The following is a 17,476-nucleotide window of genomic DNA, read 5'->3' as shown; positions in this document are numbered from 1 at the left end:
TTCCCTTTTTCAGTGTCTGTCCTATCTGAAGGTTTTTAAAGCACTTTTGCAATCAATAGTCAATAAGACTTGCTAAAGGTGTAGCTTGGAGGCCATTTACAGGAAGGGAAACTGAGGCAGCCTTCTGCAGGCTATTGCAGTCCATATGGAGGCATGTGTGAGTGCGTGGCCAGACAGGGAACAGCACACATAGGGAATAATGTGACCCTTGCACTGGTCTCAGCTGTGCATGCACCAGGCAAAAGTTCCCTATGACAGGGAATGACATGATATTTCTTAAGGGTTCACCTAGGAACTGAACTCATTTCATATGTAAGCACTCGCCTGTCTTTCCCACTGAGTCAAGGCGCAGGGGCATCAGACACATGCTATCTACTGCTTATTAAGTGGTTTAACAAGCCCAGCTAATTACAGTGTACTCAAGGATTTTGTAGCTTATGAAAGCTGTCCCTGTTTGTTTGTGTCAGTGCTTTAATACATTAATACACCAATTAAACCTCGGGGTGTGTGCGTGCTCACACAACTTAACATACAGGAAGGCACTTTGATATTTTTCGTGTCAGCTGGGGCTTCGCTGGCTGTTTCAGCTCCAGCTCTGAAGGGATGCTTGTGGTTTTACGCTCAACCTTGTCACCAAAGGGACACGCATCCGCTACATAAAAACATAGTTCTACCCCCCAGATATACATTGTTTTACAAGACTCTGGCAGACATGGGCACTCTGTTGTTAAGGTTTCCTTCTCTCAGACAGGCCTGGGAGAGATTCTGGGTCTTTATTTCCATCTCAGTGGTGATGATACAGGCAATTTATACATGAAAGTGTTGTCTTCTCTCCCTCAATTAGTCCTGAGGGGTCACCAGTGGGAGCGTGCAGTCTGCGACATTTGCACTTGCTTGCAAAGGGCCCGGCACATTCGTTAAGCCACACGGGTAACAAGCTCTAATCAGTGCACAGGGCACCCAGCGTGAGTCAGTGCAGGGATGGGGCTGGAGCAGTCAGTGAGGGTCAGAGGTAAAAGCCTCCTTCAGCGCACTTACAGTTCAGTGAAAAGGCAGCAATCGCAGGGGGAGGAGGAGGAGAAACGACAGATTAAAGGAAATTGAGCAGCTGTAATAAATACACTTGAGATTGAAGAGCATCTAGGATGCAGTGATTATATTCCCTGCAGAGCTGAAGTGCTGAGGAGGGTCTGCAGAAAGGGCAGCCATACAAAACCACTGGCCTTTCGGTAAGCAGGCTTACAGGGAATGCAAAATGAGTTGGAGAAAGCTGGCTGAGCTTTAATGCAGGCCTTGATGATACAGTTGGAAGGCTGCCTTAAACATTCAGTCTAGTGAAAATAAAGACAATCAAAGATAGTATGAGAGGACTGACATACGCCAGGATGGCTAAGCAAGAAATAGAGACTATGATGGGGCGCTGCTGAAGTATCACAGTGAAAGGAGAGGGGAGGAAGAAGAAAGCAAGAGAAAACAAAAGGATAGAAAACAGCAGCCATATGAGATGCTGAGGATGTATTTCAGACAGCAAGGTCCTTTTTCACGTAAGTATTTCTGAGAGACAAAAGTGGCCACAGAGCAAGGAGGGGTTTGGAGTTTCGAGCACAGCGAGCTAGTACAGAGGATATGGAGGAGAAAGCGCTTATCTTGAGAGCGATATATGGAGAACTTTGATGACAGCGAATGAAAGCTAGCTTATATCAGTGATAAAAGAAGGATTATTAAATATTTTTCATCTGCCAAAATTGCATCCAACTTCATAGAGGATGAAGAGAAAGCTCTCTCCATATCAGTGGCCAGCTGTTCAAGGGCATGGGACAAGGTGAGCATCATCTACAGATGAAGAACTCATCCTGTAACGTACACACCCTTGGGCATGCACATGACTCGCCAAGCTCTTTGCTGACATTTTATATTGGCTGTCTAAAATGGGACAGATGGATGAGAGTTGGAAGGTGGTGGACATAATGGGGACAAGAGTCAGACAGGTAAGTTTAATGCTTGCTCTGGGAAATTCTTGGAAATCTTCTTAAACTTTAAGGGATGTTGTGGGAGAACACCTGGAAAAGCAACGCTCTGTGAAGGCCAAACTTATGTGGCTTGAAGTCTTGGGAGGTCACACTCAACTAATCTGCTGGCATTCCCCGAGGAGCCAACTGCCACTATATATAAGGGAAATTCAGTGGATACAGTGCACTGAGATTTTCAGCAAGTGTTTGACAAGGACCAGCATCAGAGATTAATGACTGGGGGTAGGAGCACTGGCGTACGATTTAAAATGAGAGCCTGCATAGAAATCTGCCCTAGAGCAAAAGACAGGAAGGACCTATTGCTGAAAGTGTTTCCAATTGGAAAGTGGTTGAAAGTGATTGGTCCTGGAGGTCAGTCTTAATCATCTGTGTTTTTCATAATGTCTGCTAATGATCTGCAAGGAAACCTTGAAAGCAGGAGTCGTGCCTGCTGTAACACCACGGATAGGAGGGATTCTTTACCAGCACTGACTGTGCCTGAGGTCCCAAACGTGCCCAGTGCCTTTCCTGATTTGTGATGTGTGTGAGAGGAATGCCAAGCAAAAGAGGAGAAGCACATATTGAGAGAGCACCTCTCTGACCCTCCTGCAATATTGTGAGCAGCACTGGGAATATATCCACACTGGAGGAGATGTGGCATGGAGAGACTGCAATTTATGTGACGGAGACACAGTGCTATCCAGGAAGAAAGGATAAATGAAGCAAGCGGGACAGCATCGGAATCTTTTCCTTCATTGAACTTCCAGAAATGAAGATGTGATTTTGAACAACTCGGTAATTATTTTTTTCCTTCATTATATTTTTCATTATTTCTTCTTCATTACTTTTTCACTGCTTTCTCTACAATTCCAGTTTCTGGAGACCTCAGATGACTTGATGTGAGCTCTGTTTGCAGGTGAATTGCAGCCTGGCTGTGTAAATGCAAGAAGTCCAAGTGAAGTTTTGAACTGTGGGTGCCCACCTGCACTCAGATATTGATGTGGTTAGGTTTGCCCATTACCTGCTTGAAAAATCCCTGCCCTGGGAAAAGGTTAAGGGACTTGATTTAAACTCTAATTGATAAAGAAAAGACATCAAGGCGACCTTTATACGAGCTGAATTTAGGCTCACCTCCCAAACTCAGATTGCAGTAATGAAACAGGATTTGCAGGCAGACTGATGGATTAGATTACTGGCAACTGGCCTCTGATTTTTCCATCCCAACACCTGATGCTGGCCTTAAAATTAAGACAATTCAGGAAAGCAACATATATATAGTCTTGTTCAAGACATTTTCCGATGAAATGAGACTTGTCCTAGACTAGTGAGGAGAAACAGCTAATGACATATCAGAGAAGTTTCCACTGTTATACCCCACTCTGTGCTCTGCTGCACCATCCACATATATTCATCTACAAATTGCTACTGCCAGCTTTGGGAGCTCCTTTTTGTGCCTCTGCATCCTCAGCTAACTGCAAAACATTAGTTCCCTTTCCCTCCTTTCTCAGCAATCTTGCTCATTTTGGTCCTTTCCACTAGCAGTATGTTCTTGCTGTAAAACTTCAGTATACACATTTAGATTTAAGCTGTTAAGCCATATATAATATATATACATATAAAAGCGTATATATAATCTTGGTTTTGTAGCTGAAGATTCTAGTAGGTTGCCTTCCTCGTGTGTCTTGAATACCAATTTAGCAATCATCTAGTCTTCACACATAGTTCGGTTAAAGCTGAACATGCACCTTTTCACCATCTGCAATTAATCATGTCTTCTGAGGCTACCAGCACTGCAGAATGTTTTGTTGAGTCTCACCAGGGCCCTTAAGAAGAAATAACTGGGTATTTTGACCCTGGTGCAGACACTGATGTTTTGTCACAGGAGGCAACTGTAGGATTTTTATTTTTTTCCCCTCTCTTACACATGGTGAAGTTTGTGGTATTTTTCTGTGAAAATTCACCCCAACCACCTGGATCATAATGGTGTGAGACATTGCTGAAAGGTAACAGACAAACGGACAAATATACAGTGTCCATGTTCTCGCAATGGGAGAGAGTCAGAGACAATAAACCAAGATGGATTCTCATTTATAATCATAATAAAAGCAAGACACGGCGGGGATACAATAAAGCCAGTACCATCAGGGAAGGAAAGGCAGTGTCCTAACAAGACCATGTGGCTCCTTAAATAGTCCTGAGCTCCTGGTGATGAGGGATTTCCAAAGCCTTGTCCAAGGAGAACTTTGTCTGGTTCACTTCTTGCTCCCCAGAGAGCTCTGTCTCTGCCAAGGAGAGGAAGGTCGTGTTGGCGTGACAGTGCCTCTGCTCAGCCAGTGTCTGTGAAACTAGTTGGATCCCACCATGGAGCAGCTCTGGAGTCAACGCATGGCCAAGCCACTGCCTTTCAGAGGTCCTCTTCCGTAGGATGGATCCAGGGTACTGGTGAGCTTTTTTCTCCCATGTAGAGCCACCCTCTTGTTACCCTTCTCATTTTTCAGACCTCAGAGGAAAGCTGGATTTCTCCTCATGTGAAGCATCAGGAGCATGAGTCCAATATTCGTTGCATCCTACTTGTGACTCAGACCAAAGGAGTACAGGAAGCCCCAACTACACACAGACCTGGAGAGCTAAATGAGACCAGCTGCTATCCCCATCAGATTAGCTAATCCCTTTGTACAATTCGTCCTTCTCTTTACTCCTCTCTGCATAATTTGCTGCCTCACAACAATTGCTACGATTGCCCAAACCACAGTAATTTTAGAGCCCAGCAGGCAGAGCTGTCTCACATTACTCCTCCTTCAGGGGTTTCCTTCTGCAGGAGAAGTTGGCAAGAGGAAAAAAGGGATGGGGTTGTGCAGACAGAACAAGTAGGGAGAAAGCCAAGGAAACCTCAGGCAGAAAGAAAGATGGAACAAAGTCCATTCTGGGTGTTAGGAAAACATGAGTCTGAGGGAACACCTCATCAAGCCATAGACATAAATGCACCTCCTGTGTTGGTCCTGCAAGAAAGGGAGTCAGAGGAGGTGGGGAAGGAAGGGGAGAGATGGAAATTGGGCAAATTGGAGAGAGGCTTTCTAATGAAATCATAACTTGAACCTGAGATCTGTCTTTCAACACCTCATGTTTTTACTCCATATGGCCTTACTTCTGGAATTTTCTTGTTCCATGAGTTTGGCTGCATTAGCCACTTGTTTAATGACCACAAAAGAAGTTGTTGGCAGGAGAATGACTGGGCATGGGGCAAGAAAGAACATAGGTACCTAGGGATCACAGAAGGAAAAAAGAAGACCCAAAAAAAGGCAGAAGATACTGTTTTGTCCAAAATTGTCCTTTTCCTTTGTGATGATGGCGAGGGTGGCAACAGCCAGAAGCATTTCCAACCTGCCTAGAGTGCTAGCTGGAAAATGCAGAAGATGAGGCCCTCTAACCAAATTTCCTTCTTTGAGATGGTCCAGAAATTCTACCACAACAAATGTTTTCTGAAAGTCTTTTCACAGTTCCACATCTGGAGGGAACTGCACTTCTAAAAATACTTCTTCATTTTGCACCCAACTTTGGGGCCAGGTCTTACTTTGTTCAGCATGAGTTCTGCACTGCAGACCACAGCTGTAGTATAGCATTCGAACCACTTCCAAACTATACCTCCTTCTTTAATGGCACCCTCCTAATAGTTTCCATAGCATATTCAATATAGATGGAATTTTTTAGCATTTATGGGTGTATGTTATGTGTTGTAGGGAGCACTAGATGCTAGCAGCAGTGATGGACTGCACACTTTTATGTCTGCCCATCACTCCAGCTGGGAACTGCAGTCTAATCAAGGCTATTGCAAAGATGGAGTTTTTCAGTGCTGCTCCCAAATTGAGGAGTGTGAGGAATACCCAGTGCAGGGATGAGGGCTGGGAGAAAGGCTCATGTCATGCATGAGCCAATTAACCCAGCCCTGACTGACGGCGTCCTGCTGGGATGTTGCAGTGGTGCCAAAACCCCGAGGACAGCAAAGGCAAAAGCTCAGGCTGACTTTACTGACAGCAAACTCCTTCCTCCAATGGACCCAGCAGCCCTTTTCTGGCCTTGCAGCAGCTCAGCATGATTCACGCGCAGCCGAGGAGGGGCTGCTGCCTATGACAGGTACTGAAGTCGGTCCCCATCTCTCTGCAGCAGAGCTTTGACTGGGGAATAGGAGGCTGGACGCTGTCTGAAAGCAGGCACTGTCAGGCTTGTGGCCCTGCTGGAGCTGGTAGAGTTGTGGCAGTGAACTCGCAGGCTGGTGGAGCCGATAGCCAAGAGCCACTGAGACCTCAGGGGCAGAAGGTAAGCCTTTGTGTTCCTGCTGGGAGACACTCTTAAAGCTGCGAGGCTGCTGCTGAGACCTGGTCGCTTCCAGCTTTCTTGCGATTATCCATCTCGGCAATAGGATGCTGTTAAGTGTCTGATTACTGTGTTGTTAAAGCCTAAAGCCTTGAAATCTGACTATTGTGTGGTCCCTCGAGGACAGCCAATCCTTCTCCGTCCCTCCACCAGTAATCCCTCCCTTCCCTCAGAAAAATAATAAAAAAGAAAGACAAGTGATATCTGTCTGCAGGAGCACTTTCCAATCAACTGAAGAGTAGCTGGAAAATCAAATCAGCCGGTAAGTTCCTGCAAAACACAACTCTATCTCCTTAAAATCTCCCCTTTTGAAGGGATGAACTGAACAGCAATAGCTGCTGATGTAAAACAAACCATTATTCCTCCTATCTCCTCTTCAAGCCCCCTCCCTGCAGACGCACGAGTCTGAGGGAGGCAGATGCTCTCTGAAGATTATTTTCCTCTGTTAAATAAATTCACTTTCAAATAATGTGTAATTAAATGTGTGGTATTGAATTAATGTTTTATTCCGAGTGCTTTGGCAGCAGGGGACCTAGGGGCCTGGCTGGTGGAAAGAAAACACATTCACCAGAAAGACTCCCTTCCCCTTTCTTTTTCCCTTTTCCTCCTATCCTGCCAAGAATCCCGATCCCTGTTTTCAAGAGCTGCTGGAGTGTACCAGTGAGTCGTTGAGGATGATGCTTTGTGTAAGGTTCTTTTTAGGATACGCTGCCATAAGGCTCTTGGGCATTTCATCCAAGGCAAAGACCTCTGCAGCCCACTCATGGGCTTAGTCTTCCTCCTCAGAAGAGCCCACTTGTGTAGTTAACTCTTGTCCGACAAAAGGCAGAGCCTCAGGACGTGAAGTTGGTGCTGGATATCTAATAAGACAGACTGCTGAATCTGGAGAGGCAGTTTGGCTTTGCAGTCTAGTGTCAGCCAGAAATTATTTGAGGTGGTGCAGGAGACAATGGGAACCATTGGTCAGTTTTTAAGTCTCTTGTTTGGGATGTTATTAAGGTTTTGGTTCCACCAGCAGTGTTTTGTGTTCCCCTGGGAGCCAGCTGAGGAGGAGTAGGTACATAGAGACATGGATGGGCATGGGGTGAACCTGCACCCAGGCTCTGGAGAGGTGACAGCAGCAAGAGGGACCAGGGTGTTTGTACTGACCTGAGGCAATCTTGATGTGTGCCTTTAGCAGAGGCAGGGACTGGTTTGGGACACAACTGGGAACCCACTTACAGCTGCATGCCTTCTCCCTAACCCTGACCACAGCAGCTGCAAGAGAGCCTTGCTAGCATGGGATTTCTTTTGGGAAGTCTTCCAGGTCTCCATAATGTTAAAATGGCCATTTTAACCATTGACAACAGCATAGGTGAAGGGATTTACCTTTGTCAGATCACGGAAGGGTCCTGTTATTATAAGCTCTTGTTTGAGTAATTTCAGTAAGTTGCAAATCTGCAGAACAAGGAGAAGGTGGATGCTGTCTTACAGGCAAGAGCCCACTGCTGTGCAAGGTCCAGTGTGCTGGGGGTTTCCTTTGTTGCTGCAGTCATTGTCAAACATTGCTGGAGGTGATGCACAGGAGCCTTCCTCTTGCTGTAGCTCCTTTGCTTTGGCATCTCCCCAGGATGGCTGTTCATTCTGCAGGACTATGCAGTGTTGTGCATCCCAGCTGAGACTGCTCAGCACCCAGTTCCATGGGACACTTTATATTGCTCTCTTTGTAAAACAATTACTAAGATGTTAGTACTCCGTTTATGGGACTGAAATGGATGAGAAGAGCTTGAAATCATGTTTTGTTTCTGTAGGAGTGTCAGATGGTTTAAGCTGGGACAGAAGTTTTTGCTTATAGTGTTTGTGGGGTGGTGCCAGGCACATTCTGACATGATTGTTTTTCAGATTGTTTTTCCTGAATAAGATGAGAGTTTGCTTTGGTTTGGTTTCAAAACTTTGCAGGTATGTCACACCAGATGTCACCTGCTTCCAAAGGGTTTTCAGTGTGATGTGATGAGGGAGCCTGGCAGGCTCTGGGCTTGCATCTGATGGGTTGTTGGTTTAAGGGGTGATTGTGCTTTGCCTTTTTGCCAGCTCCTTTACACACACACATTCCCTTTACAGTCACCTTCAGCTCCGAGAGCATTGCACATGTCGGCTGTCATTGTCAATGGTTGCTGTGTGGCTGATATTGGAGATGGTGCTGCAGTGGAGATGCAGCAGCTCAAGTTGTGGCAGCACAGCGGGTGCTAATCCAGTTGCTCCATGCCGCTAATCAAATCACTCTGTGGTGCCTGAGGTCTGTTTGCAGCCTTGAATTGAGGCTGACTGGAGTTAGCTGAGAACTGAAAGGGAGCTGTTTGTGTCAGGGCTTCCTCTCTATCTGCTGTTGCAACAGCAAAAGCCAGAGCAGCTGATGGTGTCCTTGTTGCCAGAGGAATGCTTGGAAGTGGTGGATGTAAGGTATTTTCAAAGCATCAGAAGTCTGGCTTGCAGAGCCTACTCTTCTGTTCTCTTTTCTTGAGCTTGATTACACTGAACATCAGCTCCTGGTGCAGACTGGTATTACTGGACAATTTTTGTAGCCCAGATTGTCCAGCTAAATGCGTCATGGCCTGCTATTTTTTACCAAGGTCCATTTAGCAGCGTGTAGTGCATTAGCTCCAGGTCTGCAGGGTCAGCTGGGCAATAATGCTTCCTTCACACCTGGGATCTGCACTCATGACTTGTGGCTGCTCTCAGGGAAAGAAAGGGACGGTAAGAAAATGCAAAGAACTGTAGAAACACGAAGCAGTTGTCTTTTAAGGTCTTTATGAAGGTCTTAAGGTACAATCATGACTAATAACATAATACATAGTCAGGCACCAGGGGCTGCTTGGAAGCAAGCTGCCAGCATCTTGGTAAGATACCAGAGATAAGAAACAGCCTGAAGAGAGGCTGTGAAGCTAATGACATATACTGCTTTGCTGGAGATCAAGAAGCCTGAGAAGGGATGCAAAGAGAGGGATAACACAGTAAAAGGGAGAGCATCCTTTGCACTTCTGGTTGTTTCCATCAAGGCCAAAGGAGAGATGGATGGAAGAGGTGAGGAAGTCTCTCTATTTTTGCTCTGTGGACAGACACAAATGGCTATGAGAACTGTCATGGAGAGTTAATAAGGTTGAAATACTGCTCCCAAAGTGAAGAGGAAGGTCTGAGTGAGGTGGTCTTGTCCATGGGGGTGCAAAGAAGGGGATGGGAAGGACCTTGGTGCACCCATGTGTTGGAGCCCAACATGTGGCTCAGCCAAGGACTGTGCCAGCTCCACAAGTTCCCAGAGATTCAGATATGCTTTACATAAACCTCCATGATTTGGGGTCTTTTTGGAAGGATTGTCAGAACTGCTTGGTGCTTATAATCACAAGTCTTTTGAATCTGAGTCCTTGAAGGGTACCTTAACAGAGGAACTTGGCAAAGAACCAGCATCTGGGCACAGTGCCGAGCTGCTGAAGCATGTATCCAGACCTTTTCCCAGAGGTGGCTCATGTCAGAGCTGGGAGAAAAGCCACCAGAAGTGGAGGGCTACCTTGCAGTCCATATAGAGAAACAGCCTGCTCATGTCTCCATTTTTTAAAATGGTGTGGGACTGATCCTCCCATTGTTTACGTGTGCTTCACAGCAGTCCACAATTGAAATCAATATCCTTCATTGACTTTGATGGATTTGCACCAGGCCAGGAGGGAGACTCAGACTCTGTGCAGCTAGCCTTTGTATTATTTTCTCTCATTGTGAGACAAGTCTGTGAGAGAATGACTTATCAGCCGTCCAGTGGCAAGGCTTTTTGATCTGGTCCTACCCAATCTGCACACTTTGCTCTGACCAGGTACATTGGGTAACTCATCAACACGTCTGGTTGACATCCAGGTTGCAACTGACTGCCTCACATGGAAGGCACTCTGTTTGCTAGTTACATGTCTTAATGGCAAGACTTCCAGTGTAAATTGTAAGCTTTATTTTTTGATTTTAATTGTCACGGAGCAGGAAGACTGTGCAGGGTTTATTCATAAGAATTATTTTAGCAATGAGTCAAGAAAGAAGTGAATGAATCATATTGACTGAGAACTTTGCTACCTTTCTATGGACACCTTATGTATAAACAAAAGAGACAATTCTTTGGCATAAATTAGTTGTTACAGCAAATGACTCAGCCACTACTGAAAAATGTCGTTGTTGTTATCATTTATAAAGTGCTGTTGATGCAAATGAGGCTTTAGAAGCTTACAAAAATCAAGGCTGTTGCCACAAAGAGTCCAGGATCAGACTCAGGTCAGGATACCTTTGAAAAACATCTAAAAGAATTCAGTTTTAAAACAGCGATTGAACAACAAGAGGGTCAAGAAACAGAGAAGAAATGTCATGACATGACAAAGCTAAAGGAGGGAGGAGCCGGTGCAGGAAAGGACCTGCCTCTTGGGAAAACAGGGCCACATGTGTAAAGGAAAAGAAACAGAAAATTGAGAGTGGTCTTTTCTAGGCTAGAAGAGAAAGTTGCTGATAAAGAAGGTAGCAAAAGTAAAAGGAGAAAATTCTATTATTTTCCTCTGTTTCCCCAGTGAGCTACATGTTGTCTGTGAATTACCATACCAAACACAGGAAACCCACTAGAAATACAGCAAGCAGACAGGCTGCTGTTCAGGACTTTGAAAGAAGGAGGTGTGAGGAATTAATTTCAGACCTGGTGTAAATTATTCAGCTTAAGTAGGTTTGCATTTTGCTGTAACTTAAGTACTGGCATTGCTCGTGGTTTACTCTGTTTGGAGTTTGATTTGTCCATTTACCTCCCACTGTAGTCCTCTGTGTCCAAACACAGTCACATGCATCCAGGTTTCAAGAGCATTATCAAACCACGGTTTTAAGGATGCTGGCTGTGATGGGAATCTGAAATGCAGAATTTGCAGTGTCACTGAACCCATCTCTTCTTCTTCTGATCCCAGGATTGACTCGGAAATAAGACAATAATTGGAAAATTAGATTCATGAAATGTACCCGTGCTTCCCAATTTCTGCTCATGTGATTGAAATGTGGTGGTTATTAGAAAAAGGGTGTTTTCATTGCATACAGGCTGTTACCAGCTCTATATGCTCTAACTGGGATTTGCAGGTTGAGTTGGGGTCTTTTTGCCTTGACCTTGCCAAAAGCAAGAGAGATTCTGCAATATGAGTGTGAAAGATGGGTGAAGAGTCATTGAATCTGATTTAAGAAAAAATGTTCCGGCTTTTCTAGGCTCTATCCCAGGGGCCAGTGCAGAAGCTATCCATCAGGACATGCTAAATTGATGTATAAGAAAAGCAGAATTATCTTGTTCCCTTTTCTTCTTCTTCCCTTGTATCCCATGGCTGTGCTGGGTTCACAAGGTTAGCAAACTAGAATATGTTTGTGTCAAGGAGAGGAGCAGACATGACTAAGGAACACATGGGAGTGAATATGGGGAGGAAGAAGTTGCTGGTTTTAGAGAACCACTTTTCTGATTAAGTGCACTTTAAGCACAGCTCAAGTCAGCCATCCTGCAAAAGGTTCAGAGGAGGTTAGGTAAGATCCCAAAGCTGCAAGCCTTCTCCTGTGGCTCTTCCAGAGAAAAGAAAAGCTTTCTGTTCTGGAGGCAATTTGTAAAGGTGAGTTCAGTGTCCCTGAGTTACTTCTGGTTAATGCTCTACCTTACCATCATTGAACTGAAGTCATGGGGCATTTCCAGCTAGCTGCAGGTCGGGTGTTTTCTGATATGGTTCATGTGTTATTCAGAGCATCAGCCAAGACAAGAGCTTGAAATACATTCTTGTGTGTTAAGACTTGATGTACAAGAAGGAAGGTGGAGGATCTGCACAAGTCTCCTTCTGTGTCATGCAGCAACATAGTAATCTTAAAACAAGGACTGCAAGATGTTTCATTTAAAACTGGAATTACATCAGTGTAGTGCGCTTACATCCTTCCTGTAGATACAGCATGGCCTTGAATGAGCTCCCATCCTGCTGTCAAGTCTGGTTATTTTCCTGTCAGGTCTCGCTGTGGATCCTGCATAGGTTGTTGTTTTGAATTGTCTTGTTGGCTTGTTTTTATAAGTTAATGGTACAGGGGAGAAGGAACAAAAAAAGAGTGGTACTTATGGGATGCCAGTTTGCATACACCTTGTCAGCAGGGCTGACTGCAACATAGCTGAGACAGATTAGCACACTGCTGCCTGCCTAAAACAAATAAACACCACCTGTTTATCAGACAGGGCTCAGCTTCCTCCAGGAGCAGGTAAACAGATTTATGCAGATGAACCTCCCAGGTGCCCTTGCAGCACTGCATCTTTCACGGCTACTCGGCCTTCCTCGTGAGTTACAGGCAGGACAGACGAGCAGAGATGCAAGGTTAGCACAATAACACAGCCACTCGCACAGTGCCAGGGCAGTTTGTCATTGCTTTATGTTTAAAGTCCATATTTAATAGTAATGTAGAATTAATCATAGATCTTACTGGGAATGCAAGAATTTGATGTAAACTTCAGTATTTTAGGCCTGTCGCCTGAGAAAAAGCAATTTATTGTAACTCGGTTATTATTCCATTTGTGCCTAAAATACTATGAAGCAAAACTTACGGCCATTCAAGGTTGACAAGAATTGGAATCGGCAAAAGTACTTTTCTGACTCTACATTAAGAGTGCCCAGTTGCTGTCAAACTGCTTAACTTCATGAACCTTTTGTTTTTATAACCATCCAAGTTTACTTTAAACCCATCAGTGCTACATGAGATTGCTACCTCAAAAGGATTGTTCCTCCCTCAGCTTAACTCTGTCTGCCACAATTTATCTTTTAATTCTTCATATAAGTTTTCCCCGAATCTTCTCAGGTGACCCCAACAACTTGCTGTGAAATCTGGTCTTGAAGACAGATGGGGTATTATTTTAGTAATGGAGACATAATTACACAGTCTGGATGCTGGCTCCCAGAAACATCTGATCAGTTATTAAGATGTTATTGGGAGGAAGAATTTGGAGCTGAAAATTTTGGGTAACATCCTGGGGAGTTCAGAAAGAGAGGTTTACTTCAGTTCTCATGGTGTTACACTTACTCAAATAGTAAATACTCTCAAATAGTATTGCCGGTTATTCTGAGACAGTTCCCTTTTTAACTTTATGTCACACCAAACGGGGCAATCGGATTGCAATTGCTAAATTTCTGTTGGGGTTCTAAGTTTGTTGAAGTGTCCTTGGGCTCCTTTTAGTACAAGATCATTTCCCTGCAGCTTTCTTGACTGCTGCTATTCAGGAAACCAAGAATGCAAATACGTGGTTTGTCAATACAGTAAATCCTAGGTACCATAGTGATGAGTGCTATAGAAATGTTTGCCAACAGAAAGAGGAAAAAACCCCTTTTCCTCTACTCTGTGAAGTAAATTGGTGTCATTTCAGCTTTTCTTAGATTAGGACTTTCCTCACCCAAGTGCATCACTTAACATTTCAACACATAATCTTTCAGATTTCTCAAGGTACTCCTTAAACACTCAACTAAACCAGGTGGAGAAGGCAAAGTCCACATGCGATTTGTTCTCCCTGGCTGTCACTGCAGATTTAAAACCAAAGTCGTTTTGTATGTGCCTATCATCCTGTGCCTTAATGTTACTAATATTATTAATATTGGTAACAGTTTTCAGTATATTGAACAATTAATGAAAAGGTCAACAGGAATTCCCTATGGAAGCATCGTTCATTACAAGGCCCATTGCTTATCCAATCTCACAGCATCCATCTTCCCAAGCAAGCAAAAAGGCCAGAGATGGCAGCTCTGTAAACCTGCCTGTGAGCTCTTAATTAAAAAGCTTAATTGTATGAAAGCCTTTAGGATGCTAATCTTCCAATCCTTTAGCTTTTTGATGCATTAAGTGGTACCTGAGTTGTAGCAGGACATATGATCCCTTGGGTCAATACGGGTGCCTATGCAGGCGCCTGGGTCGTAGGAGCAGTGGCAGATCGTGATCACTGTTAATGATGCTTCCCTGCAGCCAGTTCGAAACATGCTGTTTATCACCTCCACCTCCTGCATCTGCAGTATCCCAAGGGAAGTGCATCTGAGTGAAGGGGTACATACCTGTACAGCTCCTGTGCACATGGAAGTGTTGGTGGAAAACACTCAAAAGCAGTCCAATTTGTGAGCAAACAGATGCATGGCCAATTTATAAATGCCCCAGGGTAGGAGTGGGAAAAGGGTATTGTCCCGTCTAATGCCTCTGCTTGAGGAGAGCTTTTGCTCACCAAGCACTGGAGAAGAATATGTATCTCTCCCTGTGCTGCCATGACCATCAGGCTGAAGCTGAGGGTGGTCATTGCTACCACAGTTCTCAAGGGAGGCAGTAAGCTCCAGTGAAGGGCAGTTTAGAGAGATGAAGTTTTGGGTACTGTGTCTCCAGAAATTGCTATGGTAGCTGTGCATATCTCCTTGCTTCCACAGTTCATTCCAGGCATTAAAAAAAGCCTCTTTGTATTGCCAGAGGATTGGTATGAGTGCTCTGGTGCCAGGAAGGTGTGTGGAGTTTTGGCAGCTAGTAGCTGTGCCTTAGTGTTGTCCCCATAAAAGAGAGTATACAGACCTCCAGGCTCTCCCAGCAACAAGTGGCATTTAATCATGATGCAGCATTTATGGATATCCTCCTAGTTGATTATGTACCCTTGTAGGTGCCTAGTAGCTGGGTAGATCTAGCCCTTATGAATGACCCTCTTAGCTGAGCAGACCAATCTTCATAGGCCTCTGCACCTTTGTTAAATTAATAGCTATTGCTCTTTTGATTCTTCCTGAAACCTTGGTTGCTATTCTCTGTCAGTCCTCGCTGTCCTAAATGTCAGTGGAAAGGATCATTGAAACTAATGGGTTCACTTTTGTCTGTTGTGCCTGTGACTTTATCCTGGGATCACCTTGTTTCTGAGGTAACAGTCGCATAGGAGATTGCTGCAGGGTCAGGGTCTTGCTGTGGGGCAGCACATGGCACTTCCAACTGGCTCCTGCTCGTGCCTTAAAGTGCATGTGGGTCAGTGGTTCTCCTCCCCTTGGGAATGCTTTGATTTACTAAGGTTCAGACTCAAAAACCTGCCCGACTTTGGCGTTAAACTGACTGCAACTGAAATGCAAAATTCAACAGCACCTTCAAATCTCGCCTGGCCTGGCATCAGAAGCATGTGACCATTGCTACGCCTCACAGGAGATGAATTATTTCCAGGTTTATTCCGGAGAGATTCAGGTCTTTGTAGCACATTTTGCCCCAAAGGTTCCTCTCTCTGAGGACAAGCTTGTGAGCTTGTAGAGAGAAACCTTAAGTACTTTCCTCGCAGATGTTTCGCATGAGACGAGCTCCATCCTAGAGATGGCTGTGTTCTGTGGGTGGGTAAGAAGATCCCTCTAGATACTCTTGCAAAGCAATTTCAGTTCCTTTGCGACTTGCTAGAAAATTGAATTAGTTGTTTTCCGTTCCCTGAATTAATCCTGATTCATTCTTCCCTCAACCCTCTTCCTCCCCTCCCTCCAACAGATGTCCAGCATATTAAGAGGAGAGACATCGTTTTGAAGAGGGAGCTGGGAGAAGGTGCCTTTGGGAAGGTGTTCTTGGCCGAGTGTTACAACCTCAGCCCCACCAACGACAAAATGCTGGTGGCAGTGAAGGTAAATCCCAAGGGCTAATGGCAGAGAGTGAGACAGGGGCTGGCCAGTGGAGGGCGGCTGGATGAGCCTGCATGGGAAAGGGAAGAAGGGGAGGGCTGGGGGCCAGGGGTGGAGATTTATCTGATGCCAGAGGTTGTGGTAAATCCACTTAGTCACACACAGATTCAGTGTTTCGCTTCAAGGTTGTCTGTTCTCACCAATGCCAAAGCCTCTCTTCCTGCTGATGCAGCCAGGAGACAGACAGGGCGGAGAAGCTGGTCTGGAAGCTGTAAGCTCCCATGCAGCTGCAGCAGCACTGTGGAGTGCACATCCCCTCCGCAAGGGACTGGGGCCCTTCTCTTTCTGGATTTCATCTCTTTGTGGAACATGCAGAAACTGAAATAAAAAAAGGGCCTCAGCAAAAATGAGCACTTAAGAGCTAAGCACTACTAACCAATTTGCTGGGATCAGTTTGCTGCAATGTGGGCAAAGCAACTCTGCTCGGCTTCACTTGGCTTCTGCTTGCCTAGCCACAGATCCCTCCTGTTTCGGTGATTTTGAGCCAACACAAGTTCAGCTTGGCTTGTGTGGTGCTGTTTGCCTCCTTGGGAAGGTCCTTATGTGAGCTGTGCCGCATCGTATGGCTCCAAGCAGAGGGCACCATTCGGTGCAGAAATGTGCTGTCCTTTCAAGTGGCACCAGTTGGCAGATGCACATAGTTTAATCCTCAGGAGTTAATTGATGTCTCCTAACTCCTTGGAAGAAGATCCGTATTTGAATTGATGCTCTACGGGGAGAAAGGTTCCAGCACTCTCTCCAGGATGCTGGAGGCATCCGGTTACTTGAGAGTGTTTTAATCATTGGCAGTTCAAACTTTTGGGAGTTTTTAGCTCATTTGTCCCCTTATGCTCTGGCTGTGAACTGCAAGATTGCACCTTTCACCTCTGAGTCTGGCTAATGCCGAGCTAGCACAGCTACTCGTACCTGCCTTTCAGTGTCAGCCATCCCTTATGCAATCCTATCTCTCAAGTGTCTTCTGAATTTCATTTGCATGTAGGCAGGAACAGCATCTGAACTTGTTTCTGTTAATTGCTACTATGAGCTTACATCTCCAGAGTGCCTTTCATCCTGCAAGATCATACAGATCCTGCTTCGGATCAGGGCCTTCAAGTCTTGATTCTTGCCAGCTCTGGAGGGGCAGGCAGGGAAAAAATCCCTTTATTTTAGGCCACGTTATAAGTCTTAGGGGAAGGAAAAATAAAAAGAAGGAAAGAAAAAAGGAGCAAGGGAAAAAAATGAAAGAAAAAAAGGCTTTACATATCAAGTTGAGATTTGGCTGCATTTCCTGAAGATCTCATGCTCCTGACAGAGGCTGAGAACTACCTCCCTAGTCACTGCAGCTCAGGGCAGCAGCTGGACACGCTGGTTAGGGCAGCTGAGTCCACAGCCCAAAGTCTGCCCCTGCTCTGCTCT

At 45.1% G+C, this 17,476-nt stretch overlaps 1 protein-coding gene across 5 annotated transcripts in view; it reads left to right on the top strand.

Moving 5' to 3' along the window:
- The window catches only part of NTRK3 (neurotrophic receptor tyrosine kinase 3), a 206,410-nt gene that overhangs the window by 148,928 nt on the left and 40,006 nt on the right, over positions 1-17,476 (top strand). For all 5 annotated transcript variants that reach the window (XM_030497712.1, XM_030497714.1, XM_030497713.1 and 2 more), the window contains one exon: positions 15,894-16,024. In XM_030497712.1, the coding sequence (XP_030353572.1) occupies positions 15,894-16,024 (131 nt within the window). The remainder of the gene's footprint in view (positions 1-15,893; positions 16,025-17,476) is intronic.

The sequence above is a fragment of the Strigops habroptila genome, chromosome 9 (assembly GCF_004027225.2).
Source record: "Strigops habroptila isolate Jane chromosome 9, bStrHab1.2.pri, whole genome shotgun sequence".
Classification (NCBI taxonomy): domain Eukaryota; kingdom Metazoa; phylum Chordata; class Aves; order Psittaciformes; family Psittacidae; genus Strigops; species Strigops habroptila.
This window is presented reverse-complemented; position numbering and strand designations above follow the sequence as displayed.